The sequence below is a fragment of the Oncorhynchus nerka genome, linkage group LG9a (assembly GCF_034236695.1).
Source record: "Oncorhynchus nerka isolate Pitt River linkage group LG9a, Oner_Uvic_2.0, whole genome shotgun sequence".
Lineage (NCBI taxonomy): Eukaryota > Metazoa > Chordata > Actinopteri > Salmoniformes > Salmonidae > Oncorhynchus > Oncorhynchus nerka.
The window spans coordinates 5,965,524-5,984,292 of NC_088404.1; the positions used below are offsets into that span (position 1 = coordinate 5,965,524).

The 18,769-nt window shown below is 52.4% G+C and overlaps 1 protein-coding gene across 1 annotated transcript in view; it reads left to right on the top strand.

The window, feature by feature from the left end:
- Nucleotides 1-18,769, top strand: part of LOC115125277 (cingulin-like protein 1) — a 56,073-nt gene that overhangs the window by 23,886 nt on the left and 13,418 nt on the right. The window contains exons 16-19 of the mRNA XM_065022250.1: nt 847-936; nt 3,439-3,522; nt 3,660-3,784; nt 10,502-10,610. Coding sequence (XP_064878322.1) covers nt 847-936; nt 3,439-3,522; nt 3,660-3,784; nt 10,502-10,610 — 408 coding nt within the window. The remainder of the gene's footprint in view (nt 1-846; nt 937-3,438; nt 3,523-3,659; nt 3,785-10,501; nt 10,611-18,769) is intronic.

Below are 18,769 nucleotides of genomic sequence, written 5' to 3' on the forward strand. Positions count from 1 at the left end.
CATCCCCTCCCCGTACCCTGAGGGCATCCCCCGTACCCCTACCCTCAGGGCCCCCCGTACCCTGAGGGCACCCCCCATACCCTCAGGGCACCCCCCGTACCCTAAGGGCACCCCCCATACCCTCAGGGCATCCCCCCAAATACAATGTTGGATTGGATGTTTCCCACTCTGACTTGTTGACATGTTTACCTCTTCAAATCCCTCTATTTCCACCTGCACGTCCTTGTAGAGATGAGGGGAGTGGAAAAGCTCGGCAGTTGCTGATTTACCACGGAGACTTACCGATAACTGCTGTTTGTGTTGCTGATGGCAAAACATGTTGTCACCTGCACCAGTGGCAGGTAGAATCCACAGACCAGTCTATACAAGTCATGTATAGAAAACAACACTAAATGGTTATAAGATATGTCTTGACAGTGTTATTATTTAACTAGGCAAGTCTGTTAAGAACAAATTCTTATTTACATATGACAGCCTAGGAACAGTGGGTTAACTGCCTTGTTCAGGGGGCAGAACAACAGATTTTTACCTTGTCAGCTCGGGGGATTCGATCTAGCAACCTTTCCGGGTCACTGGCCCAACGCTCTAACCACTAGGCTACCTGCCGCCCCTCCACTCTAACCACTAGGCTACCTGCCCCTCCACTCTAACCACTAGGCTACCTGCCGCTCTAACCACAGGCTAGGCTAACCCTGCCGCCCCTCCACTCTAACCACTAGGCTACCTGCCGTCCCTCCACTCTAACCACTAGGCTACCTGCCGCCCCTCCACTCTAACCACTAGGCTACCTGCCGTCCCCATATTACACAGAACCACAGGTTATATATCCTGTGTTTCCTATTTCAGGGTCAGATGAGCCAACTGGAGCAGGATCTGCAGGATGAGAGGAGCAGTACAGATCTCCTGATGAACAGAGTGGATCAAGGAAAACAACAGGCCAGTACTCAGAAACACACAGAGAGACACACACACAGAGACAGAGACACACACAGAGACAGAGACACACACAGAGAGAGAGACAGAGACAGACACACACAGAGACAGAGACAGACACACACACAGAGAGACACACACACACACAATAGATGGTGCCCAATCAGGGGCCTTCCCTCGCTAACGGCAGACATGAACCCATTTAAAAACAAATCAATATCACATTTAGGTCTGAGTTCTCAGACGTCTTCCTCTTCCAACAGTGAAAGTTGCTGAAATGAGAGGAAGGTCAGACTGAGATCCTTTGTTTCCAGTATTACAATCCTTCTGTCAACAACAAGCCTCCCAACAACAAGCCTCCCAACACACGTGTTTATGTTTGTGAAACGCTGATGCAGCTATAAATGCATTGCGGGGGTGGGTGGGTGTGTGCGCATGTGTGTGTGTGCGCATGTGTGTGTGTGTGTGCGTGGGTGTGTGTGTGTGTGCGTGTGTGTGCGCGTGTGTATGTATGCGCGTGTGTATGCGTGTGTGTGCGCGTGTGCGCGTGTGTGTGTGCGCGTGTGTATGTGTGTGTGTGCGCGTGTGTATGTGTGTGTGTGTGTGTGTGCGCATGTGTGTGTGTGTGTGTGTGCGCGTGTGTGTATGTGCGTGTGTATGTATGGGTGTGTGTGTGTGTGTGTGTATGTATGGGTGTGTATGCTGGTAAAGTAGGCCAGACTAATTAAAACACAACATGAATCTGTTACCGTCCCTTTACTGTTTTTTTTAACCTTTTATTTAACTAGGCAAGTCAGTTAAGAACAAATTCTTATTTTCTAGGAACAGTGGGTTAACTGCCTGTTCAGGGGCAGAACGACAGATTTGTACCTTGTCAGTTCAGGGATTTGAACTTGCAACCTTTCGGTTACTAGTCCAATGCTCTAACCACTAAGCTACCCTGCCGCCCCTTTACACTCCCTTTACACTCCCTTTATTGTTCCTTTACACTCCCTTACTGTCCCTTTACACTCCCTTTATTGTTCCTTTACACTCCCTTACTGTCCCTTTACTGTCCCTTTTACTGTCCCTTTACACTCCCTTTACACTCCCTTACTGTCCCTTTACACTCCCTTTACTGTTACTTTACACTTTATTTACTGTTCCTTTACACTCCCTTACTGTTCCTTTACACTCCCTTACTGTTCCTTTACACTCCCTTTACTGTTCCTTTACATTCCCTTTAGACTCCCTTTACACTCCATTTACACTCCCTTTACACTCCCTTTACTGTCCCATCACACTCCCTTTACACTCCCTTTTGCTGTCCATTTACTGTCACTTTACTGTCCCTTTACACTTACTTTATTTTTCATTTACACTCCCTTTTGCTGTCCCTTTACCATCCCTTTACACTCCCTTTACTGTTCCTTTACACTCCCTTTATTGTTCCTTTACACTCCCTTTACACTCCTTTACTGTCCCTTTACACTCCCTTTATTGTTCCTTTACACTCCCTTTACACTCCCTTTACTCCTTTACTGTCCCTTTACTGTCCCTTTACTCCCTGTCCCTTTACACTCCCTTTATTGTTCCTTTACACTCTACACTCCCTTTACACTCCCTTTACACTCCCTTTACACTCCTTTACTGTCCCTTTACTGTCCCTTTACACTCCCTTTACTGTCCCTTTACACTCCCTTTACACTCCTTTACACTCCCTTTACTGTCCCTTTACACTCCCTCACTGTCCCTTTACACTCCCTTTACACTCCCTTACTGTCCCTTTACACTCCCTTACTGTCCCTTTACACTCCCTTACACTCCCTTTACTGTCCTTTACACTCCCTTTACACTCCCTTACTCCTTTACACTCCCTTTACTGTCCCTTTACACTCCCTTTACACTCCCTTACTGTCCCTTTACACTCCCTTTACACTCCCTTTACACTCCCTTACTGTCCCTTTACACTCCCTTTACTGTCCCTTTACTGTCCCTTTACACTCCCTTTACACTCCCTTTACTGTCCCTTTACTGTCCCTTTACACTCCCTTTACACTCCCTTTACTGTCCCTTTACTGTCATGTTACACTCCCTTTCAGTAGAGTCCTCTCGGCCGGGGCCTCTGTCTAACTGTCAGTAGAGTCCTCCTCTCGGCCGGGGCCTCTGTCTAACTGTCAGTAGAGTCCTCCTCTCGGCCGGGGCCTCTGTCTAACTGTCAGTAGAGTCCTCCTCTCGGCCGGGGCCTCTGTCTGTCAGTAGAGCCCTCCTCTCGGCCGGGGCCTCTGTCTAACTGTCAGTAGAGCCCTCCTCTCGGCCGGGGCCTCTGTCTAACTGTCAGTAGAGCCCTCCTCTCGGCCAGGGTCACTGACTGTCAGTAGAGAATAGTCTTTTTAGGGATCCTGTTCACTTGCTGTCTGATCTAGAATGAAATACAAACAGACAGACCAGACATCATGTCCATAATAGTTTAATAATGTCTTCTGCAGTGGAGGCCTATTCATGTCTCTTTCTCTCTGCTGATAGATGGAGCTGATAAGAGGTGAGCTGCTGCAGGAGAGAGCAGTCAAACAGGACCTGGAGTGTGACAAGATCACTCTGGAGAGACAGGTAAACTTCTAACCCCTGTGACATCACCAATCTCTCTACAGTCGATGATTGAACCTGCCATGATGATGATGATGATGACCCAGTGCTTCCTGACCCTCTTATACATGTCATGCTCACCCTGTATTGTTCTCTTCCAGAATAAGGACCTGAAGAGTAGGGTGTCTCATCTAGAGGGCTCTCAGAGGTCCAATCAGGATGTTGTGGTTTCCAGACTGGAGGGAAGGATCCAGGAGCTGGAGGGGAGGCTGGAGGGAGAGGAGAGGTGATGAGAGGTGGAGGGGAGAGTAGATGAGTTGTGGGGGAGAGCTGAGGCTGCAGGGAGAGGAGATGCGAGGTGGAGAGCTGAGGCAGCAGGGAGATGAGAGGTGGAGGGGAGAGATGAGATGAGAGGTGGAGGGGAGAGATGAGATGAGAGGTGGAGGGGAGAGATGAGATGAGAGGTGGAGGGGAGAGATGAGATGAGAGGTGGAGGGGAGAGATGAGAGGTGGAGGGGAGAGATGAGAGGTGGAGGGGAGAGATGAGAGGTGGAGGGGAGAGATGAGAGGTGGAGGGGAGAGATGAGAGGTGGAGGGGAGAGATGAGAGGTGGAGGGGAGAGATGAGAGGTGGAGGGAGAGATGAGAGGTGGAGGGAGAGATGAGAGGTGGAGGGAGAGATGAGAGGTGGAGGGAGATGAGATGAGAGGTGGAGGAGGAGAGATGAGAGGTGGAGGGGAGAGAGATGAGAGGTGGAGGGGAGAGATGAGAGGTGGAGGAGAGATGAGAGGTGGAGGGGAGAGATGAGAGGTGGAGGGAGAGATGAGATGAGAGGTGGAGGGGAGAGATGAGAGAGGTGGAGGAGAGATGAGATGGAGGTGGAGATGAGAGATGAGATGAGAGGTGGAGGAGAGATGAGATGAGAGGTGGAGGGAGAGATGAGATGAGAGGTGGAGGGAGAGATGAGATGAGAGGTGGAGGAGAGATGAGATGAGAGGTGGAGGGAGAGATGAGATGAGAGGTGGAGGAGATGAGATGAGAGGTGGAGGGAGAGATGAGATGAGAGGTGGAGGGGAGAGATGAGATGAGAGGTGGAGGGAGAGATGAGATGAGAGGTGGAGGGAGAGATGAGATGAGGTGGAGGGAGAGATGAGATGAGAGGTGGAGGGAGAGATGATGAGGTGGAGGGGAGAGATGAGATGAGAGATGGAGATGAGAGAGGTGGAGATGAGAGGTGGAGATGAGAGGTGGAGATGAGAGGTGGAGATGAGAGGTGGAGATGAGAGGTGGAGATGAGAGGTGGAGATGAGAGGTGGAGATGAGAGATGAGAGGTGGAGATGAGAGGTGGAGATGAGAGGTGGAGATGGGAGAGGTGGAGATGAGAGGTGGAGATGAGAGGTGGAGATGAGAGGAGATGAGAGGTGGAGGAGAGATGAGAGGTGGAGGGGAGATGAGAGGTGGAGGGAGAGTGGAGATGAGAGGTGGAGGGAGATGGAGATGAGAGGTGGAGAGATGGAGAGGTGGAGGGAGAGGTGGAGATGAGGTGGAGGTGGGAGGGGAGGTGGAGATGAGAGGTGGAGATGAGAGGTGGAGGGGGAGGTGGAGATGGAGAGAGGTGGAGATGAGAGGTGGAGGAGAGATGGATGATGAGGTGGAGGGAGAGATGGAGATGAGGTGGAGGGAGAGATGAGAGGTGGTGGGGGAGAGATGGAGATGAGGTGGAGGGGATGGAGATGAGGTGGAGGGAGATGGATGAGAGGTGGAGGGGAGAGATGGAGATGGTGGAGGGGAGAGATGAGATGAGGTGGTGGAGGGAGAGATGGAGGTGGTGGAGGGGAGAGATGGAGATGAGGTGGAGGGAGCGATGAGGAGGTGAGGTGGAGGGGAGAGATGAGGTGAGGTGGAGGGGATGAGGTGAGGTGGAGGGAGAGATGAGATGAGGTGGAGGAGAGATGAGATGAGAGGTGGATGAGAGATGGAGATGAGAGGTGGAGATGAGAGGTGGAGATGAGAGGTGGAGATGAGAGGTGAGATGAGAGGTGGAGATGAGGAGATGAGATGAGAGGTGGAGATGAGAGGTGGAGATGAGGTGGAGATGAGAGGTGGAGATGAGGAGATGGAGATGAGTGGAGGGAGATGAGAGGTGGAGATGAGATGAGGTGGAGATGAGAGGTGGAGATGATGAGATGAGGTGGAGGGGAGAGGTGGAGGGGAGAGATGGAGATGAAGATGAGTGGAGATGAGAGGTGGAGGAGAGATGGAGATGAGAGATGAGGTGGAGGGGAGAGATGAGAGAGATGAGGTGGAGGGAGAGATGAGATGAGAGGTGGAGGGGAGAGATGGAGATGAGAGGTGGAGGGAGAGATGAGAGATGAGAGGTGGAGTGGGAGGTGGAGATGAGATGAGATGGAGATGAGAGATGGAGATGAGAGGTGGAGGGAGATGAGAGATGGAGATGAGAGGTGGAGGGAGAGATGAGATGGAGGAGAGATGAGAGGTGGAGGGGATGGAGATGGAGATGAGAGGTGGAGGGGAGAGATGGAGATGAGAGGTGGAGGGGAGAGATGGAGATGAGAGATGGAGATGAGAGGTGGAGGAGAGATGAGATGAGAGGTGGAGATGAGAGAGGTGGAGGAGAGATGAGATGAGAGGTGGAGGGAGAGATGGAGATGAGAGGTGGAGGGAGGAGGAGATGAGAGATGGAGAGATGAGATGAGAGGTGGAGGGAGAGATGAGAGGTGGAGGGGAGAGATGAGAGGTGGAGGGGAGAGATGAGAGATGAGAGAGATGGAGATGAGAGGTGGAGATGGAGATGGAGATGAGAGGTGGAGATGAGAGGATGGAGATGAGAGGTGGAGGAGAGGAGATGAGAGGTGGAGGAGAGAGAGATGAGAGGTGGAGAGGTGGAGATGAGAGGTGGAGGGAGATGAGATGAGAGGTGGAGGAGGGATGAGATGGAGGTGGAGATGAGAGGTGGAGAGAGAGATGAGAGGTGGAGAGAGATGAGATGAGAGGTGGAGAGATGATGAGATGAGAGGTGGAGAGATGAGAGGTGGAGATGAGAGGTGGAGGATGAGAGATGGAGAGATGAGAGGTGGAGAGAGAGATGGTGGAGGAGAGATGAGAGGTGGAGGGGAGAGATGGAGATGAGAGGTGGTGGAGGTGGGAGAGAGGTGGAGATGAGAGGTGGAGATGAGAGAGGTGGAGATGAGAGGTGGAGATGAGAGGTGGAGATGAGAGAGGTGGAGATGAGAGGTGGAGGAGAGGTGGAGGGGAGAGATGGAGATGAGAGATGAGAGGTGGAGAGAGATGGAGATGAGAGATGAGAGGTGAGGGAGAGATGGAGATGAGAGAGGTGGAGGAGAGATGGAGATGAGAGGTGGAGGAGAGATGGAGATGAGAGGTGGAGGGAGATGGAGATGAGAGGTGGAGGAGAGATGGAGATGAGAGGTGGAGGAGAGATGGAGATGAGAGGTGGAGGGGAGAGATGGAGATGAGAGATGGAGATGAGAGGTGGAGGGGAGAGATGGAGATGAGAGATGGAGATGAGAGGTGGAGGGGAGAGATGGAGATGAGAGGTGGAGGGGAGAGATGGAGATGAGAGGTGGAGGAGAGATGGAGATGAGAGGTGGAGGGAGAGAGATGAGAGGTGGAGGAGGATGGAGATGAGAGGTGGAGGGAGATGGAGATGAGAGGTGGAGGGAGAGAGATGAGATGAGAGGTGGAGGGAGAGATGGAGATGAGAGGTGGAGGGAGAGATGGAGATGAGAGGTGGAGGGAGAGATGGAGATGAGAGGTGGAGGAGAGATGAGATGAGAGGTGGAGGAGAGATGAGATGAGAGGTGGAGGAGAGATGGAGATGAGAGGTGGAGGGGAGAGATGGAGATGAGAGAGATGAGATGAAGGTGGAGAGAGAGATGAGATGAGAGGTGGAGGGGAGAGATGAGATGAGAGGTGGAGGGGAGAGATGGAGATGAGAGGTGGAGGGGAGAGATGGAGATGAGAGGTGGAGGGGAGAGATGGAGATGAGAGGTGGAGGGGAGAGATGGAGATGAGAGGTGGAGGGAGATGAGATGAGAGGTGGAGGGGAGAGATGAGATGAGAGGTGGAGGGGAGAGATGAGATGAGAGGTGGAGGGGAGAGATGAGATGAGAGGTGGAGGGGAGAGATGAGATGAGAGGTGGAGGGAGAGATGGAGATGAGAGGTGGAGGGAGAGATGAGAGATGAGAGGTGGAGGTGGAGGGAGAGATGAGAGGTGGAGGGGATGAGATGAGAGGTGGAGGGAGATGAGATGAGAGGTGGAGAGATGAGATGAGAGGTGGGGAGAGATGAGATGAGAGGTGGAGGGGAGATGAGATGAGAGGTGGAGGGGAGAGATGAGAGGTGGAGGGAGAGATGAGAGGTGGAGGAGATGAGAGGTGGAGGAGAGATGAGAGGTGGAGGGAGAGATGAGAGGTGGAGGGAGAGATGAGAGGAGAGGTGGTGGAGGTGGGAGGGAGGTGGAGGGAGAGGTGGAGATGAGAGAGTGGAGATGAGAGGTGGAGGAGAGGTGGAGATGGAGGGGGAGATGAGAGGTGGAGGGAGAGTGAGAGGTGGAGGTGGAGATGGAGAGGTGAGAGGTGGAGGAGAGTGAGAGGTGGAGGGAGAGGTGAGAGGTGGAGGGAGAGAGTGAGAGGTGGAGGGGAGAGATGAGATGAGAGGTGGAGGGAGAGATGAGATGAGAGGTGGAGGGGAGAGATGAGAGGTGAGAGGTGGAGGGAGATGAGATGAGAGGTGGAGGGAGAGATGAGATGAGAGGTGGAGGGAGATGAGATGAGAGGTGGAGGGGAGATGAGATGAGAGGTGGAGGGAGAGATGAGATGAGGTGGAGGGGATGAGATGAGGTGGAGGGGAGAGATGAGGTGGAGGGAGAGATGAGGTGTGGAGGGGAGAGATGAGATGAGAGGTGGAGGGAGAGATGAGAGGTGGAGGGAGAGATGGAGATGAGAGTGAGAGATGGAGATGAGGTGGAGATGAGATGAGAGATGAGGTGGAGGGAGAGATGGAGATGAGAGTGGAGGTGGATGAGATGAGGTGGAGGGGAGATGAGATGAGGTGGAGGGAGAGATGAGAGATGAGAGGTGGAGGTGGAGGAGAGATGAGATGAGGTGGAGGGAGAGATGAGATGAGGTGGAGGGAGAGGTGGAGGGGAGAGATGGAGATGAGATGAGGTGGAGGGAGAGATGGAGATGAGAGGTGGAGGAGAGAGAGATGAGATGAGGTGGAGGGAGAGATGGAGATGAGATGAGGTGGAGAGATGAGATGAGGTGGAGGAGATGAGAGATGAGGTGGAGGGAGAGATGAGGTGGAGGTGGAGAGATGAGATGAGATGAGGTGGAGGGAGATGAGGTGAGGTGAGGTGGAGGGGAGAGATGAGATGAGGTGGAGGGGAGAGATGAGATGAGGTGGAGGGGAGAGATGAGATGAGGTGGGGGGGAGAGATGAGATGAGGTGGAGGGGAGAGATGAGATGAGGTGGAGGAGGTGGAGATGAGATGAGGTGGAGGGAGAGATGAGATGAGGTGGAGGGAGAGATGAGGTGGAGGGAGGTGGAGTGGGAGAGATGAGATCAGAGGTGGAGGGGAGATGATGAGATGAGGTGGAGGAGAGATGAGATGAGGTGGAGGGGAGAGATGAGGTGGAGGGAGAAGATGGAGGTGGAGGGATGAGATGAGGTGGAGGGAGAGATGAGGTGGAGGGAGAGATGAGGTGGAGGGGAGAGATGAGGTGGAGGGAGAGATGAGGTGGAGGAGAGATGAGGTGGAGGGAGAGATGAGGTGGAGGGGAGAGATGAGGTGGAGGTGGATGAGGGAGAGATGAGATGAGGTGGAGGGGAGAGATGAGATGAGATGAAAGGTGGAGGGGAGGAGATGAGAGGTGGAGGGAGAGATGAGAGGTGGAGGGGAGAGATGAGATGAGAGGTGGGTGGAGGATGGAGATGAGAGGTGGAGGGGAGAGATGGAGAGGTGGAGAGAGATGGAGATGAGGTGGAGGGAGAGATGAGATGAGAGGTGGAGGGGAGAGGTGGAGGAGGTGGGGTGAGAGATGGGAGGTGGAGAGGTGGAGATGAGGTGGAGATGAGAGGATGAGATGAGTTGTGGTGGAGAGCTGAGGCTGCAGGGGGAGCTGAGGCTGCAGGGGGAGCTGAGGCTGCAGGGGGGAGATGAGGCTGCAGGGGGAGCTGAGGCTGCAGGGGAGGAGATGAGAGATGGAGAGGAGATGCGAGATGGAGAGCTGAGGCTGCAGGGGGAGCTGAGGCTGCAGGGGGAGCTGAGGCTGCAGGGGGAGCTGAGGCTGCAGGGGGAGCTGAGGCTGCAGGGGGAGCTGAGGCTGCAGGGGAGCTGAGGCTGCAGGGGGAGCTGAGGCTCCAGGGGAGCTGAGGCTGCAGGGGAGCTGAGGCTGCAGGAGAGCTGAGGCTGCAGGGAGAGCTGAGGCTGCAGGGAGAGCTGAGGCTGCAGGGAGAGCTGAGGCTGCAGGGCGAGCTGAGGCTGCAGGGCGAGCTGAGGCTGCAGGGCGAGCTGAGGCTGCAGGGCGAGCTGAGGCTGCAGGGCGAGCTGAGGCTGCAGGGCGAGCTGAGGCTGCAGGGCGAGCAGAGGCGAGATGAGAGGTGGAGGGGAGGGGAGAGGAGATGAGATGAGAGGTGGAGGGGAGGGGAGATGAGATGAGAGGTGAAGGGGAGATGAGAGGTGGAGGGGAGATGAGAGGAGAGGTGGAGGGGAGAGGAGAGGTGGAGGGGAGAGGAGATGAGATGAGAGGTGGAGGGGAGAGGAGATGAGAGGTGCAGGGAGAGGAGATGAGAGGTGGAGGGGAGAGCTGAGGCTGCAGAGAGAAGAGAGGTGGAGGGGAGAGCTGAGGCTGCAGGGAGAGGAGATGAGAGGTGGAAGGGAAATGAAAGGTAAGGTGGAGGGGAGAGCTGATGACTGTGATCATGAGTGTCTGACAGGGTTTCATATTTTCTTCTCAGAGACAACATCAACCTGCAACAAGCCAACAGGAAACTAGAGAGAAAAGTGAAGGAGATGATGATTCAAGTGGACGATGAGCACATATCTATGCAGAACCAGAATGACCAGGTAAAGTGGACAATGAGCACATATCTATGCAGAACCAGAATGACCAGGTAAAGTGGACGATGAGCACATATCTATGCAGAACCAGAATGACCAGGTAAAGTGGACGATGAGCACATATCTATGCAGAACCAGAATGACCAGGTAAAGTGGACGATGAGCACATATCTATGCAGAACCAGAATGACCAGGTAAAGTGGACGATGAGCACATATCTATGCAGAACCAGAATGACCAGGTAAAGTGGACGATGAGCACATATCTATGCAGAACCAGAATGACCAGGTAAAGTGGACGATGAGCACATATCTCTGCAGAACCAGGAACACCAGTGTTACGTTCCCCAGCAACAAAACCAAACATGTCGCTGAAACAGAAGGAGGAGCTTACAGAGTCACTGACCTCTAAACCAAAACTAAACCGGTGTTGTTTTAGGAGGGGTTCTGAACGACACTTATGAAAGTTGACTAGCCACAACAACTGTAACCTAAAAGACACCCACAATGAGCGCCCGCTAAATTTGCCCTAGAAGAGGCAAACAAAAGACAACCCCAACACCGAACTTAGACAGGAAGAAAACCAAAAGGTTGAGCTAAACACACAAAGGAATGTTTTTCTAGAACTCAAATAGGCCGAGACAACTAAAGAGGTTTACCCTCCCACATCTCAAGACAACTGGAGCACCTGGGCCAGCCATTCTTATTTAGCACCTGGGCCAGCCACTCTTATTTGACACCTGGGCCAGCCACTCTTACATTTACATTTAAGTCATTTAGCAGACGCTCTTGTCCAGAGCGACTTACAAATTATAAACCTTATGACATCCAGTGGAACAGCCACTTTACAATAGTGCATCTAAATCTTTTAAGGGGGGTGAGAATGATTACTTTATCCTATCCTAGGTATTCCTTAAAGAGGTGGGATTTCAGGTGTCTCCGGAAGGTGGTGATTGACTCCGCTGTCCTGGCGTCGTGAGGGAGTTTGTTCCACCATTGGGGGGCCAGAGCAGCGAACAGTTTTGACTGGGCTGAGCGGGAACTGTACTTCCTCAGTGGTAGGGAGGCGAGCAGGCCAGAGGTGGATGAACGCAGTGCCCTTGTTTGGGTGTAGGGCCTGATCAGAGCCTGGAGGTACTGAGGTGCCGTTCCCCTCACAGCTCCGTAGGCAAGCACCATGGTCTTGTAGCGGATGCGAGCTTCAACTGGAAGCCAGTGGAGGGAGCGGAGGAGCGGGGTGACGTGAGAGAACTTGGGAAGGTTGAACACCAGACGGGCTGCGGCGTTCTGGATGAGTTGTAGGGGTTTAATGGCACAGGCAGGGAGCCCAGCCAACAGCGAGTTGCAGTAATCCAGACGGGAGATGACAAGTGCCTGGATTAGGACCTGCGCCGCTTCCTGTGTGAGGCAGGGTCGTACTCTGCGGATGTTGTAGAGCATGAACCTACAGGAACGGGCCACCGCCTTGATGTTAGTTGAGAACGACAGGGTGTTGTCCAGGATCACGCCAAGGTTCTTAGCGCTCTGGGAGGAGGACACAATGGAGTTGTCAACCGTGATGGCGAGATCATGGAACGGGCAGTCCTTCCCCGGGAGGAAGAGCAGCTCCGTCTTGCCGAGGTTCAGCTTGAGGTGGTGATCCGTCATCCACACTGATATGTCTGCCAGACATGCAGAGATGCTTTGGCACACCTGGGCCAGCCACTCTTATTTGTCACACCTGGGCCAGCCACTCTTATTTGTCACACCTGGGCCAGCCACTCTTATTTGTCACACCTGGGCCAGCCACTCTCATTTGGCACCTGGGCCAGCCATTCTTATTTGGCACCTGGGCCAGCCATTCTTATTTGGCACCTGGGCCAGCCACTCTTATTTGGCACCTGGGCCAACCACTCTCATTTGGCACCTGGGCCAGCCACTCTCATTTGGCACCTGGGCCAGCCACTCTCATTTGGCGCACCTGGGCCAGCCACTCTCATTTGGCGCACCTGGGCCAGCCATTCTTATTTGGCGCACCTGGGCCAGCCATTCTTATTTGGCGCACCTGGGCCAGCCACTCTTATTTAGCACCTGGGCCAGCCACTCTTATTTAGCACCTGGGCCAGCCACTCTTATTTGACACCTAGGCCAGCCACTCTTATTTGTCACACCTGGGCCAGCCACTCTTATTTGTCACACCTGGGCCAGCCACTCTTATTTGTCACACCTGGGCCAGCCACTCTCATTTGGCACCTGGGCCAGCCACTCTTATTTGGCACCTGGGCCAACCACTCTCATTTGGCACCTGGGCCAGCCACTCTCATTTGGCACCTGGGCCAGCCACTCTCATTTGGCGCACCTGGGCCAGCCACTCTCATTTGGCGCACCTGGGCCAGCCACTCTCATTTGGCGCACCTGGGCCAGCCATTCTCATTTGGCGCACCTGGGCCAGCCATTCTCATTTGGCGCACCTGGGCCAGCCATTCTTATTTGGCGCACCTGGGCCAGCCATTCTTATTTGGCGCACCTGGGCCAGCCATTCTTATTTGGCGCACCTGGGCCAGCCATTCTTATTTGGCGCACCTGGGCCAGCCATTCTTATTTGGCGCACCTGGGCCAGCCATTCTTATTTGGCGCACCTGGGCCAGCCATTCTTATTTGGCGCACCTGGGCCAGCCATTCTTATTTGGCGCACCTGGGCCAGCCACTCTTATTTGGCGCACCTGGGCCAGCCACTCTTATTTGGCGCACCTGGGCCAGCCACTCTTATTTGGCGCACCTGGGCCAGCCACTCTTATTTGGCGCACCTGGGCCAGCCATTCTTATTTGTGGCACCTGGGCCAGCCACTCTTATTTGACACCTGGGCCAGCCACTCTTATTTGGCACCTGGGCCAGCCACTCTTATTTGTCACACCTGGGCCAGCCACTCTTATTTGGCGCACCTGGGCCAGCCATTCTTATTTGTGGCACCTGGGCCAGCCACTCTTATTTGACACCTGGGCCAGCCACTCTTATTTGGCACCTGGGCCAGCCACTCTTATTTGTCACACCTGGGCCAGCCACTCTTATTTGACACCTGGGCCAGCCACTCTTATTTGTCACACCTGGGCCAGCCACTCTTATTTGTCACACCTGGGCCAGCCACTCTTATTTGTCACACCTGGGCCAGCCACTCTCATTTGGCACCTGGGCCAGCCATTCTTATTTGGCACCTGGGCCAGCCACTCTTATTTGGCACCTGGGCCAACCACTCTCATTTGGCACCTGGGCCAGCCACTCTCATTTGGCGCACCTGGGCCAGCCACTCTCATTTGGCGCACCTGGGCCAGCCATTCTTATTTGGCGCACCTGGGCCAGCCATTCTTATTTGGCGCACCTGGGCCAGCCATTCTTATTTGGCGCACCTGGGCCAGCCATTCTTATTTGGCGCACCTGGGCCAGCCATTCTTATTTGGCGCACCTGGGCCAGCCATTCTTATTGGCGCACCTGGGCCAGGCGCACCTGGGCCAGCCATTCTTATTTGGCGCACCTGGGCCAGCCACTCTTATTTGGCGCACCTGGGCCAGCCACTCTTATTTGGCGCACCTGGGCCAGCCACTCTTATTTGGCGCACCTGGGCCAGCCACTCTTATTTGGCGCACCTGGGCCAGCCATTCTTATTTGTGGCACCTGGGCCAGCCACTCTTATTTGACACCTGGGCCAGCCACTCTTATTTGGCACCTGGGCCAGCCACTCTTATTTGTCACACCTGGGCCAGCCACTCTTATTTGACACCTGGGCCAGCCACTCTTATTTGTCACACCTGGGCCAGCACGGGTGAAACACCTTCTGACTAACGAGGTGGCACTATTCGGTGCGTCCAACCTCCTAAATATATAAAGCAAAGCCTGTAGCACCTGGTGAAGCATAACAACCTTCAAGTTCAAATCAAATCAAATCAAATGTATTTATATAGCCCTTCGTACATCAGCTGATATCTCAAAGTGCTGTACAGAAACCCAGCCTAAAACCCCAAACAGCAAACAATGCAGGTGTAAAAGCACGGTGGCTAGGAAAAACTCCCTAGAAAGGCCAAAACCTAGGAAGAAACCTAGAGAGGAACCAGGCTATGTGGGGTGGCCAGTCCTCTTCTGGCTGTGCCGGGTAGAGATTATAACAGAACATGACCAAGATGTTCAAATGTTCATAAATGACCAGCATGGTCGAATAATAATAAGGCAGAACAGTTGAAACTGGAGCAGCAGCACAGTCAGGTGGACTGGGGACAGCAAGGAGTCATCATGTCAGGTAGTCCTGGGGCACAGTCCTAGGGCTCAGGTCCTCCGAGAGAGAGAGAAAGAAAGAGAGAATTAGAGAGAGCATATGTGGGGTGGCCAGTCCTCTTCTGGCTGTGCCGGGTGGAGATTATAACAGAACGTGGCCAAGATGTTCAAATGTTCATAAATGACCAGCATGGTTGAATAATAGTAAGGCAGAACAGTTGAAACTGGAGCAGCAGCATGGCCAGGTGGACTGGGGACAGCAAGGAGTCATCATGTCAGGTAGTCCTGGGACATGGTCCTAGGGCCCAGGCCAGTTGAAACTGGAGCAGCAGCATGGCCAGGTGGACTGGGGACAGCAAGGAGTCATCATTCATCAATCATCAAGTTCATTCAAACAGTTACTTGAAGTCGTCATAACAGTGTCCGTAATACTGTCATAAACGTGACATTACAAATGTTTTAAGATGTCTCGACATCTTATGTTTCTCTAAAAGTTAAGTGGCAAATTCAGATACGTGTTACCATAGTTACAGGAAAACACAGGCGAGTCAAAGTAATTCACATCCATTGAGGACTTTTCATTGGCCAATTCACGGAGATCCTACCTAATGTACACCTCTTATAGCTGACCCAGAAGCTGAAGACAGACAATACACCTCTTATAGCTGACCCAGAAGCTGAAGACAGACAATACACCTCTTATAGCTGACCCAGAAGCTGAAGACAGACAATACACCTCTTATAGCTGACCCAGAAGCTGAAGACAGACAATACACCTCTTATAGCTGGCCCAGAAGCTGAAGACGGACAATACACCTCTTATAGCTGACCCAGAAGCTGAAGACGGACCATACACCACTTATAGCTGACCCAGAAGCTGAAGGCGGACAATACACCTCTTATAGCTGACCCAGAAGCTGAAGACAGACAATACACCTCTTAATTGTTTTATTTTTTTATTTCACCTTTATTTAACCAGGTAGGCTAGTTGAGAACAAGTTCTCATTTGCAACTGCGACCTGGCCAAGATAAATCATAGCAGTGTGAACAGACAACACAGAGTTACACATGGAGTAAACAATAAACAACTCAATAACACAGTAGAAAAAGAGTCTATATACATTGTGTGCAAAAGGCATGAGGAGGTAGGCGAATAATTACAATTTTGCAGATTAACACTGGAGTGATAAATGATCAGATGGTCATGTACAGGTAGAGATATTGGTGTGCAAAAGAGCAGAAAAGTAAATAAATAAGAGTATGGGGATGAGGTAGGTAAAATTGGGTGGGCTATTTACCGATAGACGATGTACAGCTGCAGTGATCTGTTAGCTGCTCAGATAGCAGATGTTTGAAGTTGGTGAGGGAGATAAAAGTCTCCAACTTCAGCCATTTTGCAATTCGTTCCAGTCACAGGCAGCAGAGAACTGGAACGAAAGGCGGCCAAATGAGGTGTTGGCTTTAGGGATGATCAGTGAGATACACCTGCTGGAGCGCGTGCTACGGGTGGGTGTTGCCATCGTGACCAGTGAACTGAGATAAGGCGGAGCTTTACCTAGCATGGACTTGTAGATGACCTGGAGCCAGTGGGTCTGGCGACGAATATGTAGCGAGGGCCAGCCGACTAGAGCATACAGGTCGCAGTGGTGGGTGGTATAAGGTGCTTTAGTAACAAAACGGATGGCACTGTGATAAACTGCATCCAGTTTGCTGAGTAGAGTGTTGGAAGCCATTTTGTAGATGACATCGCCGAAGTCAAGGATCGGTAGGATAGTCAGTTTTACTAGGGTAAGTTTGGCGGCGTGAGTGAAGGAGGCTTTGTTGTGGAATAGAAAGCCGACTCTAGATTTGATTTTAGATTGGAGATGTTTGATATGAGTCTGGAAGGAGAGTTTACAGTCTAGCCAGACACCTAGGTACTTATAGATGTCCACATTCTTGGTCGGAACCATCCAGGGTGGTGATGCTAGTCAGGCGTGCGGGTGCAGGCAGCGAACGGTTGAAAAGCATGCATTTGGTTTTACTAGCGTTTAAGAGCAGTTGGAGGCCACGGAAGGAGTGTTGTATGGCATTGAAGCTCGTTTGGAGGTTAGATAGCACAGTGTCCAAGGACGGGCCGGAAGTATACAAAATGGTGTCGTCTGCGTAGAGGTGGATCAGGGAATCGCCCGCAGCAAGAGCAACATCATTGATATATACAGAGAAAAGAGTCGGCCCGAGAATTGAACCCTGTGGCACCCCCATAGAGACTGCCAGAGGACCGGACAGCATGCCCTCCGATTTGACACACTGAACTCTGTCTGCAAAGTAGTTGGTGAACCAGGCAAGGCAGTCATCAAAAAAACCGAGGCTACTGAGTCTGCCGATAAGAATATGGTGATTGACAGAGTCGAAAGCCTTGGCAAGGTCGATGAAGACGGCTGCACAGTACTGTCTTTTATCGATGGTGGTTATGATATCGCTTAGTACCTTGAGCGTGGCTGAGGTGCACCCGTGACCGGCTCGGAAACCAGATTGCACAGCGGAGAAGGTACGGTGGGATTCGAGATGGTCAGTGACCTGTTTGTTGACTTTGCTTTCGAAGACCTTAGATAGGCAGGGCAGGATGGATATAGGTCTGTAACAGTTTGGGTCCAGTGTGTCTCCCCCTTTGAAGAGGGGGATGACTGCGGCAGCTTTCCAATCCTTGGGGATCTCGGACGAAATGAAAGAGAGGTTGAACAGGCTGGTAATAAGGGTTGCGACAATTGCGGCGGATAGTTTCAGAAATAGAGGGTCCAGATAGTCAAGCCCAGCTGATTTGTACGGGTCCAGGTTTTGCAGCTCTTTCAGAACATCTGCTATCTGGATTTGGGTAAAGGAGAACCTGGAGAGGCTTGGGCCAGTAGCTGCGGGGGGGGTGGAGCTGTTGGCCGAGGTTGGAGTAGCCAGGAGGAAGGCATGGCCAGCCGTTGAGAAATGCTTGTTGAAGTTTTCGATAATCATGGATTTATCGGTGGTGACCGTGTTACCTAGCCTCAGTGCAGTGGGCAGCTGGGAGGAGGTGCTCTTGTTCTCCATGGACTTCACAGTGTCCCAGAACTTTTTGGAGTTAGAGCTACAGGATGCAAATTTCTGCCTGAAGAAGCTGGCCTTTGCTTTCCTAACTGACTGTGTGTATTGGTTCCTGACTTCCCTGAACAGTTGCATATTGCGGGGACTATTCGATGCTATTGCAGTCCGCCACAGGATGTTTTTGTGCTGGTCGAGGGCAGTCAGGTCTGGAGTGAACCAAGGGCTATATCTGTTCTTAGTTCTGCATTTTTTGAACGGAGCATGCTTTTCTAAAATGATGAGGAAGTTACTTTTTAAAGAATGACCAGGCATCCTCAACTGACGGGATGAGGTCAATGTCCTTCCAGGATACCCGGGCCAGGTCGATTAGAAAGGCCTGCTCACAGAAGTGTTTTAGGGAGCGTTTGACAGTGATGAGGGGTGGTCGTTTGACTGCGGCTCCGTAGCGGATGCAGGCAATGAGGCAGTGATCGCTGAGATCCTGGTTGAAGACAGCGGAGGTGTATTTGGAGGGCCAGTTGGTCAGGATGACGTCTATGAGGGTGCCCTTGTTTACAGATTTAGGGTTGTACCTGGTGGGTTCCTTGATGATTTGTGTGAGATTGAGGGCATCTAGCTTAGATTGTAGGACTGCCGGGGTGTTAAGCATATCCCAGTTTAGGTCACCTAACAGAACAAACTCTGAAGCTAGATGGGGGGCAATCAATTCACAAATGGTGTCCAGGGCACAGCTGGGAGCTGAGGAGGTCTGTAGCAGGCGGCAACAGTGAGAGACTTATATCTGGAGAGAGTAATTTTCAGAATTAGTAGTTTGAACTGTTTGGGTATGGACCTGGAAAGTATGACATTACTTTGCAGGCCATCTCTG